The sequence below is a fragment of the Dryobates pubescens genome, chromosome 26 (assembly GCF_014839835.1).
Source record: "Dryobates pubescens isolate bDryPub1 chromosome 26, bDryPub1.pri, whole genome shotgun sequence".
Classification (NCBI taxonomy): domain Eukaryota; kingdom Metazoa; phylum Chordata; class Aves; order Piciformes; family Picidae; genus Dryobates; species Dryobates pubescens.
The window spans coordinates 15,956,891-15,971,727 of NC_071637.1; the positions used below are offsets into that span (position 1 = coordinate 15,956,891).

The 14,837-nt window shown below is 59.4% G+C and overlaps 1 protein-coding gene across 1 annotated transcript; it reads right to left on the bottom strand.

Annotated features, from left to right (window-relative positions):
- Positions 1–1,705: 1,705 nt before the first annotated feature.
- Positions 1,706–12,393, bottom strand: MAPRE1 (microtubule associated protein RP/EB family member 1). Its single transcript, XM_054173653.1, has 7 exons — positions 12,294–12,393; positions 11,392–11,515; positions 8,028–8,173; positions 6,321–6,525; positions 4,914–5,023; positions 3,486–3,638; positions 1,706–1,942 (listed from the first exon to the last, which is right to left on the bottom strand). The coding sequence occupies exons 2-7, from the start codon at positions 11,510–11,512 to the stop codon at positions 1,886–1,888; spliced, it is 792 nt and encodes a 263-aa protein (XP_054029628.1). The 5' UTR covers positions 11,513–11,515; positions 12,294–12,393; the 3' UTR covers positions 1,706–1,885.
- Between the last annotated feature and the right edge of the window lie 2,444 nt (positions 12,394–14,837).

Consider the following 14,837-nt stretch of genomic DNA (forward strand, 5'->3'; position numbering starts at 1 on the left):
GCAAGAGAGGGAGGGAGGGAGGAAGAGAGGCAAGAGAGGGAGGGAGGGAGGAAGAGAGGCAAGAGAGGGAGGGAGGGAGGAAGAGAGGCAAGAGAGGGAGGGAGGGAGGAAGAGAGGCAAGAGAGGGAGGGAGGGAGGAAGAGAGGCAAGAGAGGGAGGGAGGGAGGAAGAGAGGCAAAAGAGAGGGAGGGAGGGAGGAAGAGAGGCAAAAGAGAGGGAGGGAGGGAGGAAGAGAGGCAAAAGAGAGGAAGGGAGGGAGGAAGGAAGAGAGGCAAAAGAGAGGGAGGGAGGGAGGAAGGAAGAGAGGCAAAAGAGAGGGAGGGAGGGAGGAAGGAAGAGAGGCAAAAGAGAGGGAGGGAGGGAGGAAGAGAGGCAAAAGAGAGGGAGGGAGGGAGGAAGAGAGGCAAAAGAGAGGGAGGGAGGGAGGAAGAGAGGCAAAAGAGAGGAAGGGAGGGAGGAAGGAAGAGAGGCAAAAGAGAGGGAGGGAGGGAGGAAGAGAGGCAAAAGAGAGAGAGAGGGAGAGAGAGGAAGAGAGGCAAAAGAACCAAACGCTCATCCTCCTGTGCTCAGCTCACTTTCACTCTCAGGCAGCTGCACACAGGTCCTGCTGCAACTGCTGGCTCTGAGCAGCACTCCTGGGGATGGGAGAGAGGAAAGAAGTGAGGCCAAGAGGGCAAAAGGCATGAAAAGAGCAGCAGGCCAAGGGAAAGAGAGGAGGAGGCAGGAGGGCAGAGAGCCTGCTGCAGCAGGGCCAGCAGTGGGGCTTGCCTGCCCTTGGCTGCTGCTGTTTCTCTCCCAGAAAACACAGTACCAGTTTGGCAAAGCCTTCAGCCACAGGAGGAGGGAAGGAAAAGGCTTCTCAGCACCCCCCAAGGGGGTTTGTGTGTCTCAGCTGTGGCTGCTCCCTCTCACCTCCCAACAGGCCCCACGCAGGCCCATTCCATGGAGAACTACATCACTTTGTCAGCAGCCTTCCAGAGGGGGGGGGAGTTGGGTTTGCCTCCTCCCCAGCACCACCAGCACCCCCCCTGCCCTCCTCCCCTCCCTTTGGGGAGCCAGAGAGAGAGAAAGAAAGAGAGATAGAGAGGCAGCAGTGAAGTCAAACCTTCAGCCCCCACCCAAGGTGAAGCACACCCCCCCCACCACCACCACAGCCCTTCAATGTGGCCCTAGGGAAGCCTCTTCCCTGTTCACAGAACCCCTCTTGTTTTGTCTTAAGGCATCTGAGCATCACCTCTGTGCTGCCAACCTTCCCCCAGAGCTCCAGAGGAAAACCAGAAACCAAAGCACCCTGGCAGGCAGAGCCTCTCCTCCTGCCCCCCTCTCCCACCTCACCTACAACCAACCCACGGCTCTCCAATCCCTCTCTCTCTCTCTCTCTCTTTCCCTCCCCCCCCTCAAGTGTTGTACCAGCAAGGTTAGGTGCAAAGGAAACCAAACCCAAGCCAAGCAGAACAAAGCTGCAGCCTCTTGCTTGCTCCCTCACCCTGGCCAAAGCCCTTTTTCCCTCCCCACCCAGGTGGGGCCAGTGCTGGGCTGCAGCCTGAGGAGGAGCTCCCGGCTCGACCCCCACTGCCCCAGGTGAAACTCCTGCAAAGTGCACTTCAAGAAGAGGTACTTTGTGTTGGCTTTGTGGTTCCCCCTCCCCCACTCTCTTTGTCGTCTTCCTTTTTTGTCCTCTGTGTGGTGTTTGTTTGTTTGTTGCTTGGTTGGTTGCTCATGAAAAGAAACCGGTGGAGTCCTCTAAGAACAAAGTGGAGTACTTGACAGTTAAGCACATGATCTGGGGCAAAGAATTCTCGATGGTGGTGGTGGTGGAGGTGGAGGTGGTGGTGGTGGAGGTGGTTGCTGCTGCTGCTGCTCTGCTGGGACAGTAGGTGGTCTGTTAATACTCTTCTTGCTCCTCCTGTGGGGCTCCCTCGTCAGGTATCACAAAGCCTTCCTGAAAGGGGCAAGGGGAAAGGAAACAAACAAGCAACCCGGCGTGAAAAGCTGAGGGCACAAGAGCAGGGGCCTGGGGCTGCCCTCTCTCTCTCTCTCTGTGCTTTGGAGTTGCTGCTGGAAGGTGTCCAGAGAAGGGCAACAAAGCTGGGGAGGGGTCTGGGGCACAGCCCTGGGAGGAGAGGCTGAGGGAGCTGGGGTTGCTTAGCCTGCAGAAGAGGAGGCTCAGGGGAGACCTCATTGCTCTCTCCAACTCCCTGCAGGGAGGTTGGAGCCAGGTGGGGGTGAGGCTCTTCTCCCAGGCAGCCAGCACCAGAACAAGAGGACATAGTCTCAAGCTGTGCCAGGGGAGGTTTGGGCTGGAGGTGAGGAAGGAATTCTTCCCAGCAAGAGAGATTGGCCCTGGGGATGTGCTGCCCAGGGAGGTGGTGGAGTCCCCATCCCTGGAGGTGTTTAGGAAGAGCCTGGATGAGGCCCTTGGTGCCATGGTTGAGTTGATTAGGTGGTGCTGGGGGAGAGGTTGGAGTGGATGACCTCAAAGGTCTCTTCCAACCTGGTTTATTCTGTTCTACTCTTTGAAGCCAGGGCTGCAGCAGCTCTGCCTTGAGCACAGGCTGAGGGAGCTGGGGTTGGTTTGAGGCAGGGGGAGCTCAGAGCTGCCTGCCAGGACCTGAAGGGATCCTGCAGGAAGGCTGCAGAGGGACTTTGCAGGAGGGTGTCTGGAGAGAGGGGAATGGTTTGAAGCTGAGGGAGAGAGGGGCTAGACTGGAGCTGAGGAAGGTATTCAGTAGGAGGCTGCTGAGAGAGTGGAACAGGCTGCAGCTGCCTCCTTCCTGGGGGTGCTCAAGGCCAGGCTGGATGAGGCCTTGAGCAGCTGAGGCCAGATGAGCTGTTCCTGCCCAAGGGGGGGAGGTTGGAGGGGATGAGCTCTGAGCTCCCTTCCAACCTGAGCCACTCTGGGATTCCATGAAATCTCCCTCAAGTGACCCTTCAGGGTCAACTTCAATGGCCAGGAGAGTTCTTCCCCTCACCTTCGATCTGTTCACTGCCCAGGAGAGGCTGAGCCTTGCCTGCTGCCTGAGCAGAACAGAGAAGGCTGAGGGGACCTCTCCACAACCCCCTGGAAGGAGGCTGGGGGCAGGGGGGGGCTGCTGTTGGTCTCTTCTGCCAAGTGGACAAGGAGAAATGGGTTGAAGCTGTGCCAGGGGAGGTTTGGGTTGGACACCAGGAAAGGTTTCTGTCCTGAGGGAGTGCTGAGGGCCTGGCACAGGCTGCCCAGGCAGGTGGTGGAGTCCCCATCCCTGAGGGTGTCCAGGAAACCTGGGGACAGGGTCTGGTGGCCATGGGGTGGTGCTGGGCTGCTGGCTGGACCTGAAAGTCTTTTCCAACCTGCTCTGCTCATGGAAAAACCCCAAGGCCATGAACCCAAAGGGGAAAAAAACCCAAGGAAGCAGAAATAGCAGGAGGCCTGGGGAGCCCAGGCAGCTTCCAGTTACAGAGGGGGGGAGCAGCCATGCAGGTCCCCCTTGCAGCAGCTCACTTACATCTGTGGCATAAAGAATCTCCACAATCCTCTGCAGCACTGGGTCATTCTCCCCTTCATTCTCCTGGCAGATCAGCTCAATGTTCCTCAGCTTGCCAAAGTAGAAGTCTCTCTCCTTCTCCAGATCTTCAACAGTAAGTTTCAAGACATTGATCTGCCAAAGGGGCACCACCAACAATTGACCCAGCAGTGGCAGCTGCCCCCAGAGCACAGCCCCCCACGTGCTCAGAGGCTGGGGAGATGCCAAACACTCCAGAAGCAGCTCAGAGGGGGGGAGGGGGAGGGCTGGGGGAGGAGGAGGAGGAGGAGGAAGGAAGTCTGTTGCTCAAGCTGCACCACCACTGCTCCACCAAACACCCTCTGCCACACTTGGGACAGGCTGAGGGCTTCACCCCCTGGGGCAGGTAAAGCAGAGGCTGCCTGCAGGTCCTTCTGCTGACACATTCCAAGCTGCTGCTGCCCTGGGCTGGGTTATGGCCCTGTGCCTGCTGGAGCAGCAGCTGCTCATAGCTGGCTTGGAATGCTGAGAGCTGCCACACAGCTGTGGGAATATTTTCAAGGCAAAGCTATGTGTGACATGGCCCAGGAGGGGCTGGGATGCCTGCAGCTCTGTGTGCTGCAGGGGGGGGGTTGGCTGTGAGCTGAGCAGTGAGGCCCTCCTCACCCAGGCCTCTAAGGAAGTGATTCCTGATGAGCTTTACTGCACTCAGGCTCTCCCTCTGAGCCAGCAGTGTGCCCAGGGGGCCAAGAAGGCCAAGGGCAGCCTGGCCTGCAGCAGGAACAGTGTGGCCAGCAGGAGCAGGGAGCTCATCCTGCCCTGTGCTCAGCCCTGCTCAGGCCACACCTGGAGTCCTGTGGCCAGTTCTGGGCTCCTCTGTTTAAGAAGGACATTGAGAGGCCTGAAGGTGTCCAGAGAAGGGCAAGGAGGGGTCTGGAGCACAGCCCTGGGAGGAGAGGCTGAGGGAGCTGGGGTGTTCAGCCTGGAGAAGAGGAGGCTCAGGGGAGACCTTCTTGCTCTCTGCAACTCCCTGCAGGGAGGTTGGAGCCAGGTGGGGGTTGGTCTCCGCTGCCAGGCAGGCACCCAGCACCAGAACAAGAGGACACAGCCTCAAGCTGTGGCAGGGGAGGTTTAGGCTGGAGGTGAGGAGAAAGCTCTTCACAGGAGGAGTTAATTTGCCATGGGAATGTGCTGCCCAGGGAGGTGGTGGAGTTCAAGAGGGGCCTGGATGTGGCCCTTGGAGCCGTGGCTTGGCTGTCAGGAGGTGCTGGGTGGCAGCTTGGACTTGATGAGCTCTGAGGCCTTCTCCAACCTTATTGATCCTATGATGACTCTCTCCTTCCACCTGCCTGCTGCACCCCTGTCCAACAGCAGCTCAGCAGCCAGCCCTGTGGAGCAGAGCTCAGCAGCTGGGGGCTGCCTGGCACCCACCTGCTCGATCAGCCCTGCCGACTCCTCGTCTCCCGCTGCCTTTTTCACCACGCCGCTGCCAGCCTTGGGGGTGGCTGCGGTCCTCTGCGTCACCATGGGCCTCTGTGGGGCTGCAAGGGCACCTCAGGGTTAGCTCCTCTCACCACACCTCACAGCTCCTCTCACCACAGCTCCTGCCCTGCAGGAGGGCTGCCTGCAGGAGACTCCTCCCGGAGGGTCGCTGCCCGCCCGCGGCGGCGCTCAGGCACCAGAGGAGCTCAGAGCTGAGCTCCTCCCGAGAGGCCTCCTGCCTGCCCAGGGCATGGCCATGGCTCCTGGGCTGGCCAGCACCCACCTCTGCCCCCTTCTCCCTCAGAGAAGGTTTTCCTTCCTGTAGCTCACAGAAACCTGGGTGCCAGCAATCCAGGCTGGGGGATGAGAGCAGCCCTGCAGAGAAGGCCTCCGGGAGGCTCAGCCTCATGCAGCTAAGGCTCAGCTTAGCAATCAGCTGAAGGGTTCCACTTCCACCCTGTGCAGCTGCTGTGGCACAGGCTGGGGCTGCAACCTCCCAGCTAAACCTGACTGCTGGAGGAGAAGCTGGCCAGGAGCCAGCAGTGGGAGCTTGCAGCTCAGAAGGCCAAGGGCAGCCTGGGCTGCACCCAAAGCAGGGTGGCCAGAGGGGATCCTGCCCCTCTGCTCTGCTCAGGCCTCACCTGCAGGGCTGGGGCCAGCCCTGGAGCCCTCAGCACAGGAGGGATCTGGAGCTGATGGAAAGGGGCCAGAGGAGGCCAGGAAAATGCTGCAGAACCTCTGCTGCAAGGCCAGGCTGAGGGAGCTGGGGGTGCTCAGCCTGGAGGAGAGAAGGCTCCAGGCAGACCTCAGAGCAGCCTCCCAGCACCTGCAGGAGGCTCCAGCAAGGCTGCAGAGGGACTGCTCCCAAAGGCCTGCAGGGACAGCACCAGGGGCAGGGGTTTGAAATGAGAGCAGAGCAGATTGAGATTGGAGGGGAGGAACAAGTTGTGCCCCAGGAGGCTGCTGGAACACTGCAGCAGGTTGCCCAGGGAGGGAGCTGAGGCCCCATGGCTGGAGCTGTGCAAGGTGAGGCTGGAGAAGGCTGTGAGCAAGCTGCTGCAGGGGAGGATGTCCCTGCTGAGGGCAGGGGGGTTGGCCTGGGTGACCTTTGGGAGCTCCCTTCCATCCCAACCCATTCCAGCACTCTATGACTGAGCTTTTGAAGCCCAGCATCTCCAAAACAAGAGGCAGAGTGCTCCAACTCCATCCCCCAGGCTTTGGCAGGGGGGTTGGACTCCATGACCTCTGGAGGTCCCTTCCAGCCTCTAACATTGTGTGACAGCCCAGCTGCCCTTAGCAACTCTCTCTGCTTCCCCCCCCAACCTTTCCCCCCCTTCAGCCCCCATTTCCTCTTACCTGCAGTGTTTGAGCTGAGAGACTTCTTGGGTTTGTTCATCACTGGAGCAACCAGGTTGGGGGCCACTGTCTCTTGGCCTTGCCTAGCAGCAACAGGGTCATACTCCTTCCCATCATAGTTGGCATCAAAGAACTTCTTGAACCACTGAACAAACTCAAAGTTGTCCTGGAACTTCCCTTTCACCAATTTGTCCACAGGAATTATCTGGAGCAGGAGGAAAACAAAGGGGAAGAAAGGGCAGGGGGGTGGGGGAAGGGGGAAAGGTTAATTCCCAGTTTGCTGACAAGGTTTAAGTCTCAGAAGTGCAAAAAAATCTTTGGCCAGGGTGGAGAAAAAGCCTCCTGGAGCACAGCTCTGGGTTGAACTGTGGGATCTGGGCTAATGATTGGCATTCAGAACTGCAGCTGCAAAGAGAACTCTGCAGCAAAGCTTCTGCTGCACCCAGCTCAGCACAAAGCCTTTCTGGGCAGCTGAAGCTGGCACAGCCAGCACCAGCTCCCAGCAGCCAGAGCCACTGGACAGGCCCCACAGAGGGGGAACACACAGCTGGGCATCACCCTTGGAGGATTCCAGTAGCTGAAAGGGGCTCCAGGAGAGCTGGGGAAGGACTCCTGACAAGGGCTGGCAGTGCCAGGACAAGGGGCAATGGCTTGGAGCTGGGAGAGGGGAGACTGAGACTGAAGATGAGGAAGGAATTCTCTCCAGGGAGGGTGGGGAGGCACTGGCACAGGTTGCCCAGGGAGGCTGTGGATTTCACCTGCCTGGAGAAGCTCAAGGCCAGGCTGGATGAGGCCTGGAGCAGGCTGGGCTGGTGGGAGGTGTCCCTGCCCAGGGCAGGGGGTTGGAACTGGATGAGCTTTAAGGTCCCTTCCAACCCAACCCATTTGAGGCTCCAGCTGCAGCCCAAAGGCTGTCAAAAAGATGCAGTGAGCTGTGAAGCCTGCAGACCATGAGCTGAGAGCCCAGCACCTGGCAGGGGCCAGCAGCCATCACCATTATGTGATCAACCAGCATGTGAAAGTGGTTCTCCAGGGCTAGACACCACAGGAGCTGCTTCCCCCAAGCAGAAGCAGGGTGGCTTGAGGCTGCTGGCCCCTAGGGTGAGAAGACACCTGACAGGCAGCAAAGTGCTGCCCCACAGAACTGCTCTGCACCAAAGCCAAGGTGCTGTCAGCAGTCCCAGCAGCTGCCACCTGCTCCCACCAGGACAGGCTGCTCATGGATCTCACTTGCAGCACCTTCAGATGACACACTGGATCCCCAGAGGAGCTGCAAAGCCCTGGAGATGTGGTGCTGAGGAGAAGGGTGAGTGGTGCCCTGGCAGTGCTGGGACAGAGGTTGGACTCCATGATCCTAAAGGTCTCTTCCGACCTAATCAAGCCTGAACTGAAACCCTCAGGACTACCACAGCAGAGGGGAATGGGAAGGTAGGTGGGAGAAAGGTGGCTGAGACAGGAAGCCCAGGTGAGGTTTAGCTCAGCAGTTGCAGCACAGGCTGGCAATGGAAGCCCTCAGCTGGCTGCTGAGCTGACCCTTAGCTGCGTGAGGCCGCAGCGAGGACCCCGGCCCAAACCAGCCCCCAGGGCTTTGAGGCCCCCAGGCAAAAGCAAGCTCTGCTCCCAGCTGTGTCCCAGCCACATTCCCAGCACATTCCAGCCACTCCAGCAGGAGCAGCAGAGAGCAGCAGCAGGCAGGGGGCAGCTTACTTTGTCGACACCCATGCGTTTGAAACCCGCCTGCAGGACCTTGAAGTTCTGGATGTACTCGTGCTCCAGCTTGGCCTGGAACTTCACCTTCTTGAGGGCCACAGAGCCTGGGAAGAGCATGTCCATAAACTGGCAGTAGGCAGCACCTGCCAACAGCAGAAGAACACAGGATCAGTCCAGCCCTGCTCAGGCAGCAAGCTGACCTGAGCCCTCCTCAGCTACCCAACCCCCTCAAGGCCGCGACGGCAGAACAGGAAACCTTCAGACTCCTCTCTGGGTGCAGCACAGCTGGCAGTGAGCTTAAGGCAGCTGCAGAGCCACACCTGGGGGGCTCAGGACTTGAACTTGGATGATCAAGAGCAACCCTCACTCCTTCAGGCCAAGAGAACATGTCCAGAGAAGGGCAACAAAGCTGGGGAGGGGTCTGGAGCACAGCCCTGGGAGGAGAGGCTGAGGGAGCTGGGGTTGCTTAGCCTGCAGAGGAGGCTCAGGGGAGACCTTCTTGCTCTCTCCAACTCCCTGAAGGGAGGTTGGAGCCAGGTGGGGGTTGGGCTCTTCTCCCAGGCAGCCAGCACCAGAACAAGAGGACACAGCCTCAAGCTGTGCCAGGGGAGGTTCAGGCTGGATGCTAGGAAGAAATTCTTCCCAGCAAGAGAGATTGGCCCTGGGAATGTGCTGCCCAGGGAGGTGGTGGAGTCCCCATCCCTGGGGGTGTTTAAGAGCCTGGCTGAGGCCCTTGGTGCCATGGTTGAGTTGATCAGATGGTGCTGGGGGAGAGGTTGGACTTGGTGATCTCAAAGGTCTCTTCCAACCTGGTTCATTCTATTCTGTTCTGAACAGAAAGAGCCAAGGAGTAATTTGCCTTTGCCTTCTGCTGGCTGGGAGGCCAGAGCTGAGGTCCAAGGGGAGTGTAATCACCTCTTATCTCCACTCAGCTCCAGTCATCACTCCCAGTTACATTTAGTCACCAGGAAGAGTGTGACACATTTACTCACCACACACACACACACAACCTACACACACAGCTCAAGGTGCCCTCAAAGGCAGGAGGGCCAAATGAGGTTGGATTCTATTTAAGTCAAGGCCTGAAGTGAAACAGTTCCTGGTTAATTCTGACTCCTTCAGCTCCCTCAAGTCAGCTCTCAGCCAGGAGCAGAAGGATGCAGCTCAGCCAGGGAGGGCAAGCAATGACAGAGGAATATATGAAGGCATTAAATCAGCTTTTGTGGCAATAAAACCAGAGGGGTTTAACCCAGAAATAGAGGGTTTCACCCCAAACCAGAGGGTTTTAACCTCTGCAGTGCTGATGGCGACCATGTGCCGCTGCCAAGAGGAGAGCAATGCCCTGAGTGCTGCTCCCCCACCTGCAGCAATCCATTCAACACAGAGAGGGAGCTGGGAACCTCAGCCTGAAACTGCACAGCTCCAGGACAGGCCCTTGGCAGCTGCCTGAAGGCCAGGAGCTAAGCAATCCTGGTGCTGAGTGGATGCATTTCAACCCAAGGCAACGAAGGCCTGCCCTGAGCATCCCCTGCCAGATAATCCTGCAGGGTCCTTTGGGGCTCCCACTTCCCCTCCCTGCTGGGAAAGCTGCTGCTCATCCCCTGGTGCAAAGAAAGATCAATCCATCCATCAATCAATCATGGCTCTTCCAGTTCACTGCCTGAACAACTCCTGTGCCCACCTCAGGGCAAAAAAACCCTCTTGCCAGAGACCAGGTTTGCTAACCCTGGGGGACACAGAGTGATGAACCTGATCAGGAGAGAAGAAGAAGGAGAGAAGAAGAAGGAGAGAAGAAGAAGGAGAGAAGAAGAAGGAGAGAAGAAGAAGGAGAGAAGAAGAAGGAGAGAAGAAGAAGGAGAGAAGAAGAAGGAGAGAAGAAGAAGGAGAGAAGAAGAAGGAGAGAAGAAGAAGGAGAGAAGAAGAAGGAGAGAAGAAGAAGGAGAGAAGAAGAAGGAGAGAAGAAGAAGGAGAGAAGAAGGAACCAGGTCACCCTTTGTGCATTTACAGAGCCCCAGCCTGCTGCTGGCACCGCTGCCAGCCCCAGAGCGGGCAGGGCAGGCTTGGGAGCTCCTGGTGGCAGCCAGTTGTGACAGCAGAAGCCAGCGGGTGCCCAGGGGCTGGGGGCCTCTCTGCAGGCAGAGGGGAGGGCCATTACTCAGCACATAGCAGAGTGACAGCTCCCAGCCTGCTCCTGCAAACAAGTGAGCTGAAATTCTGCAGAGCCAGCACTCATTATCCTGCCGGCTCCAGACTCGGCTCTGCCAGCATTCCAGACACACCAACTCCCGGCACAGCCTCCCAGTGTGAGCCAGCGCTGCACAGGACAGGCTGCTCAACCCATTTCCCTCAGCCCTGCTCCTCTGCTTGCAGAGCCTCAAATCCTTCACCCTCAGCTTCTCTCCACCACCTCTGCACACCAAAGCCACCACAAGCAGCTGGCAGCTGTCTCCTGCAAGTGCCCTGCCCGGCAGTGCTCTTCGGGAAGGTTTCTCCCACAGGTTGCAGTGCCAGCCCCAAACTCCTTGCAGATTTCCTCCTCTCTTTCTTCCACATCTCTCACCTATGAGCTGCCCCTCACCCTAAGCTCACTGCATGAGCTGCACTTCCCCTCTTCAAGTCCCCTGCCTGCTGCACTCAGCCAAATCACCCCCTCTAACCTGGGCTGCACTTTCAGCCTTAGGTTGGGTTTTAGCTCTCCCTTCACAGCCTATCTGCCAGCAGCTCACCTCTGCAGGCCTCCTCCCACACCCCCTGGGAGCCCTCTGAGGACACTTGACTCCATCTCGGGACCACAACCACTTCCCCTTTTCTGCCTCCAGCTCCGCCCCAGCCGTGCTGAGCTCAGCCCCAGCCTGCCTCAGCTGGGGTGACAGAGCCCCACAGGCTGCAAACCCTGAGGGTGAGCCCAAGAGTCACCAGGATACCTCCCTCACACCTCCTGCCCAGCCTCCCACAGCTCCCAGGGCCTCTCTTCCAGAGGAATTCACACCTGCCTGGGCTGTTACTGCACTGGTAAGACTTATTCTATTCATCAAGACCAAAGGCTTCACTCCTTGGAAACACCCTCTGAGTCCTTTTTACACATTATCTCCTCTTCCCCCTTGCTGCCATGAGTCAGGAGGTGCTCCTCCATTCTGCTGACATCATTAACAACCACTTCAATACAACCCCAACCCTAACCGGGTTACAAGGCTGCCCACGGGTCGGCTCACACCAAGAGCCAAGCCAGCAGCAGAGGCACAGAGGCCAGCTCAGCCAGGTCACAGAGGCCAGCTCAGCCAGGTCACACGGTGCAACTGCACCTCGACAGAGCCGGGCTGCATCCCCAACCCGGGAGCCGCCTTGGCCCGAGCCCCCTCACCCGAGCAGAGCTGTTCGATCTTGGTCAGGGTCAGCTGCAGGGACTCGTTGATCCAGGCCAGCATGTCATGTCGGCTCAGGTTATCGCTGGTCACTGAAGTCGAATACACATTCACTGCCATTTTCTGCAAGACAGAAGCGGAGCTGTGAGCTCCACGGCCGCCGCCGGTGTCAGCCGCTCGCTCGGCTGCGGCTTCCTCCCGGCCTCCGCACTACAGCCGAGCCCAGCCTGATGCACGGGAAACGCGGCGCAGCTGCCCGCTGCCGACGGCTGGCAAGCCCTCACTGCACCCCCCTGAAAAGGGCACCTCTCGGGTGGCTCTGGGAAGCAAAACGAACGGCAAGGGCCTCGCGTGGAAGCTGCGGCGGAGGGGATCGCCGCGGGCACGTTATCCATCCCCCCTCAGCCCCACCGCCCCGCAGCGCACCGACACTTCCTGGTCCACCCCGGGATCTCTCCAGGGGGAAACACCAAGCGGCCGGTCCCCGCCCAGCTCCGCCGGCACAAAGCGGAGCCGCCACGCTCGCTGCCCGGCCGCAGAGCCCCGGTGCAGCTGCTGCCGCCGCCGGGCAGAGCCGGCCGCGCCGCACGCCCCCGCCGCGGGTGGGGCACGGCCCGCGCCCCCCTTCCTCCCCTTCCTTCTTCTTCGCCGCCGCCGCCGCCGCGTTTTCCCCCACCACCACCGCCGCCGCCCACCCCGGGGAGTACTTTGCACCGCTCAGCCAAGGCCCCGCGGTCCCCCGCGCCCGGGGCAGGCGCGGCCCGGCCCTGCAGGCCTCACACCGGTCCCCTCACAGCCCACCGGGCTCCGACCGGCCCCACCCTGCCGCTGCCCGAGCCCAGGCCCTCCTCCCCGCCCGCCGCCCACGACCCCGCCGCCAGGGCCCGGCCCGGCCCGTTACCTGCCCCGCTCTCGCCCCGTCTGCTCCGCGTTCAAACCGGCCCCGCCCGCCTGCCCGGGACCACGTCACTCGCACGCTACGCGCTTGCGTCACGCTGACGTCACGGCGGCGGCCGCGAGCGCCGCGCGCCGGTTGCCGGCGGGAGGGGGCGGTTACCGGGGGGAGGGGGGGGGGGCTGATTAACCCGTCGCGTTGCTGTGGCGACAGTCTCCGCCCATCGCGCCCGCCGGGACGCCTGCGATTGGCAGAGCCGCTGGCCACGCCCACATCCCTGGAATCCCGCGTGCCTGTCATGGCTCCGGCGCGAAGACCCACGTGGACCTGGCCCGGCTGTGGCTTGCACCCAGCCCAGTTCTGGCCCTAGCCCTGGCCCATTCCGAGCCCGGTTCTGGCCTGGCCTTGCTCTGTTCCCAGCCTGGTTCTGGCTCCCGCCCATTTCCAGACCTGTTCAGGCTCTTCCTCAGCTCCGACCAATCCAATCAAGCTCATAGCCTGGCCCCGCCCTAGTGCTGTCAGGCTGAATGGCCCCATCCCGACCCGGGCCCATCCCGGCCCTGTCCCTACCCCAGCCCAGTCCAGCCTTGGCCCAGTTAGGTGCCACCAGGCCACGCCGGGCCTGGCTCAGACTCATTACATCCCTGCTCCATCTCTGTCCCAGCCCCAACCTATCCCTGCCCCAGCCCATGGCACAGCCAGGCCAGCCCCAGCTGCCACGAGGTTCTGTGCTTGTCTCTCGCTGGGACCATGGCAGCCAGGCCCAGCTCTGGTGTCACCAAACTCCTCATGCTGCAAAACTAACCCTCTTTTCACACTAATTTACCCAATCAAGTCTCTCTGGTCATACAGAAATACTGACAGATGGTACCTGGGTGATGTGGATCACCCCTTTCCCTTCCCCCCCACCCCAACCCAGTAAAGACACCACAAGGCCAAGGCACAGGGCTTTGACCCTTGGGCTATAAAAAGCCTGTGAGAAGCCCTTCAGTGATGCACTCCTTTTATTTTTCTTTTCCTTTTATTTTTTGTATAAAAAGATTGTATAAAACCCCCCCAAGACCTTGGACAGCACAAATGCTTAACCTTATATATATATATATAAATGACCAAAATAGCACCAGGGAGAGTCCAGACTTCCACAAAGCTTTTCCAGGGGCAGCTCCCCCTCTCTCCATCACAAACACAGAATGAAAGGCAGCTCTTGCAGGGGGGGGTGGGAAACAGTTCAAGGAAGACTTGTCTACTACAATTCTTATCAAGGAAGCTTAATGCCAAGACAATTCTCCTTCCTCTTTTATCTTTGTTTACTTTCCCCCAGTCTTTTTGCCTTTTTTTTTCCCCCTTGTCTGTTTATTTTCTCTTTTTCCTTTTGATCAGATAGGAAAGGATGAGAGAGATCTGGAGCAGGAAAGTGGAAGTTACATGTTAGCCCAGATGGGAGAAAGGAAAGCCAGCCAAAGGTAACCACCCAGAGGGTGCCACAGCAGAGGGAGGCTCTCACCCCACCAAGGCCAAGCTCCCTGCAGGGACCACAGCTGGGCTAGAGAATGAGGATGGGAGCTTGGTGAGGGGTCCAAACCCAGCAAGGGCCATGCCAGGCTTCCCCTACACCTCTAGCACCCACAGAACCCACCCTGTTCTCTGCCCACTCAGGGGATGGTGACCAAGGTGGTGAGAGGGTTCCACCTTCAGATGGCAGCAGCAGTGTGGAGGCCACTTGGCTTTCTCCAGAGTTCTAAGGCATGTGGCTTGTACAGGTCTCACTGGGCACAAATGAGGATGGGAAGGCTTTAAAGGTAACCTCCAGGGCAGGACACCAAGGTACAAAAGCCTCTGTGTTTCACATGGGCTTCCTGTTCCTGCCCCTCCCCAAGCACAGCCTTGGGTTGGAGACCAGAAGATGGTCTGGGAAGGGGCACGGGGTGGGGGCTGGGGAGGGTTAAGCTGCACACTTAAAGAGTGGAAACTGGGAATCTCCCTCCTCTGGGGAGGCTGCCCAGGATGGGGGTACAGGGGGGAGGGTCCCCATGTGTAAGAGGTAGAAGGAGCCAGGGGAGCAGCTCATTTCCCACCGCTGCTGTGAGCCAGCCTGGCACGGGGCTGGCACAGGGCTTGACCTGACTCATGTGGAGAAGGCACCCGAGGACTCTGCCAGAGCAGGAGGAGGTTGGCAGTGAAGAGAAGAGGTAGGGGAGGAGGCCAGAGGGGGGCAGGTCTCGAGTCCTTCAGTGCATTGAAATGTGCATTGGAGTTAAGAGGCCCCAGGAGGTGCCCCCTGGGACAACGGCCACGGGGTACTGAAACCTGCAGAGAGGATCGGGCTGGGCTGTGCCCACAGCTCCTGGGGCACCAGCCAAGCACCAGGACTCCATGGACAGCAAGAGAGTCCCTGCAGCAAAGGGAGGGAGCAGAGAAGGGCAACCAAAGGTGAGCAAGCACAGCTGTGCCTACAGGAGCTCCTGGCTGGGGGTACAGCCTGCTGCTGTGGGGCCAGGGCTGGGCACACAAGCACCGGCATGGGGGCACAGCCATGCCCAGAAGCTGGGC

Excerpts from the sequence above, each read along its gene's own strand:
- MAPRE1 (XM_054173653.1), bottom strand. The coding sequence starts at position 11,512 with ATGGCAGTGAATGTGTATTCGACTTCAGTGACCAGCGATAACCTGAGC. Across the intron at positions 6,526-8,027 it reads AACGCATGGGTGTCGACAAA|ATAATTCCTGTGGACAAATT; the intron begins GTAAGCTGCCCC and ends CTCCTGCTCCAG. Across the intron at positions 5,024-6,320 it reads TCTCAGCTCAAACACTGCAG|CCCCACAGAGGCCCATGGTG; the intron begins GTAAGAGGAAAT and ends GTGCCCTTGCAG.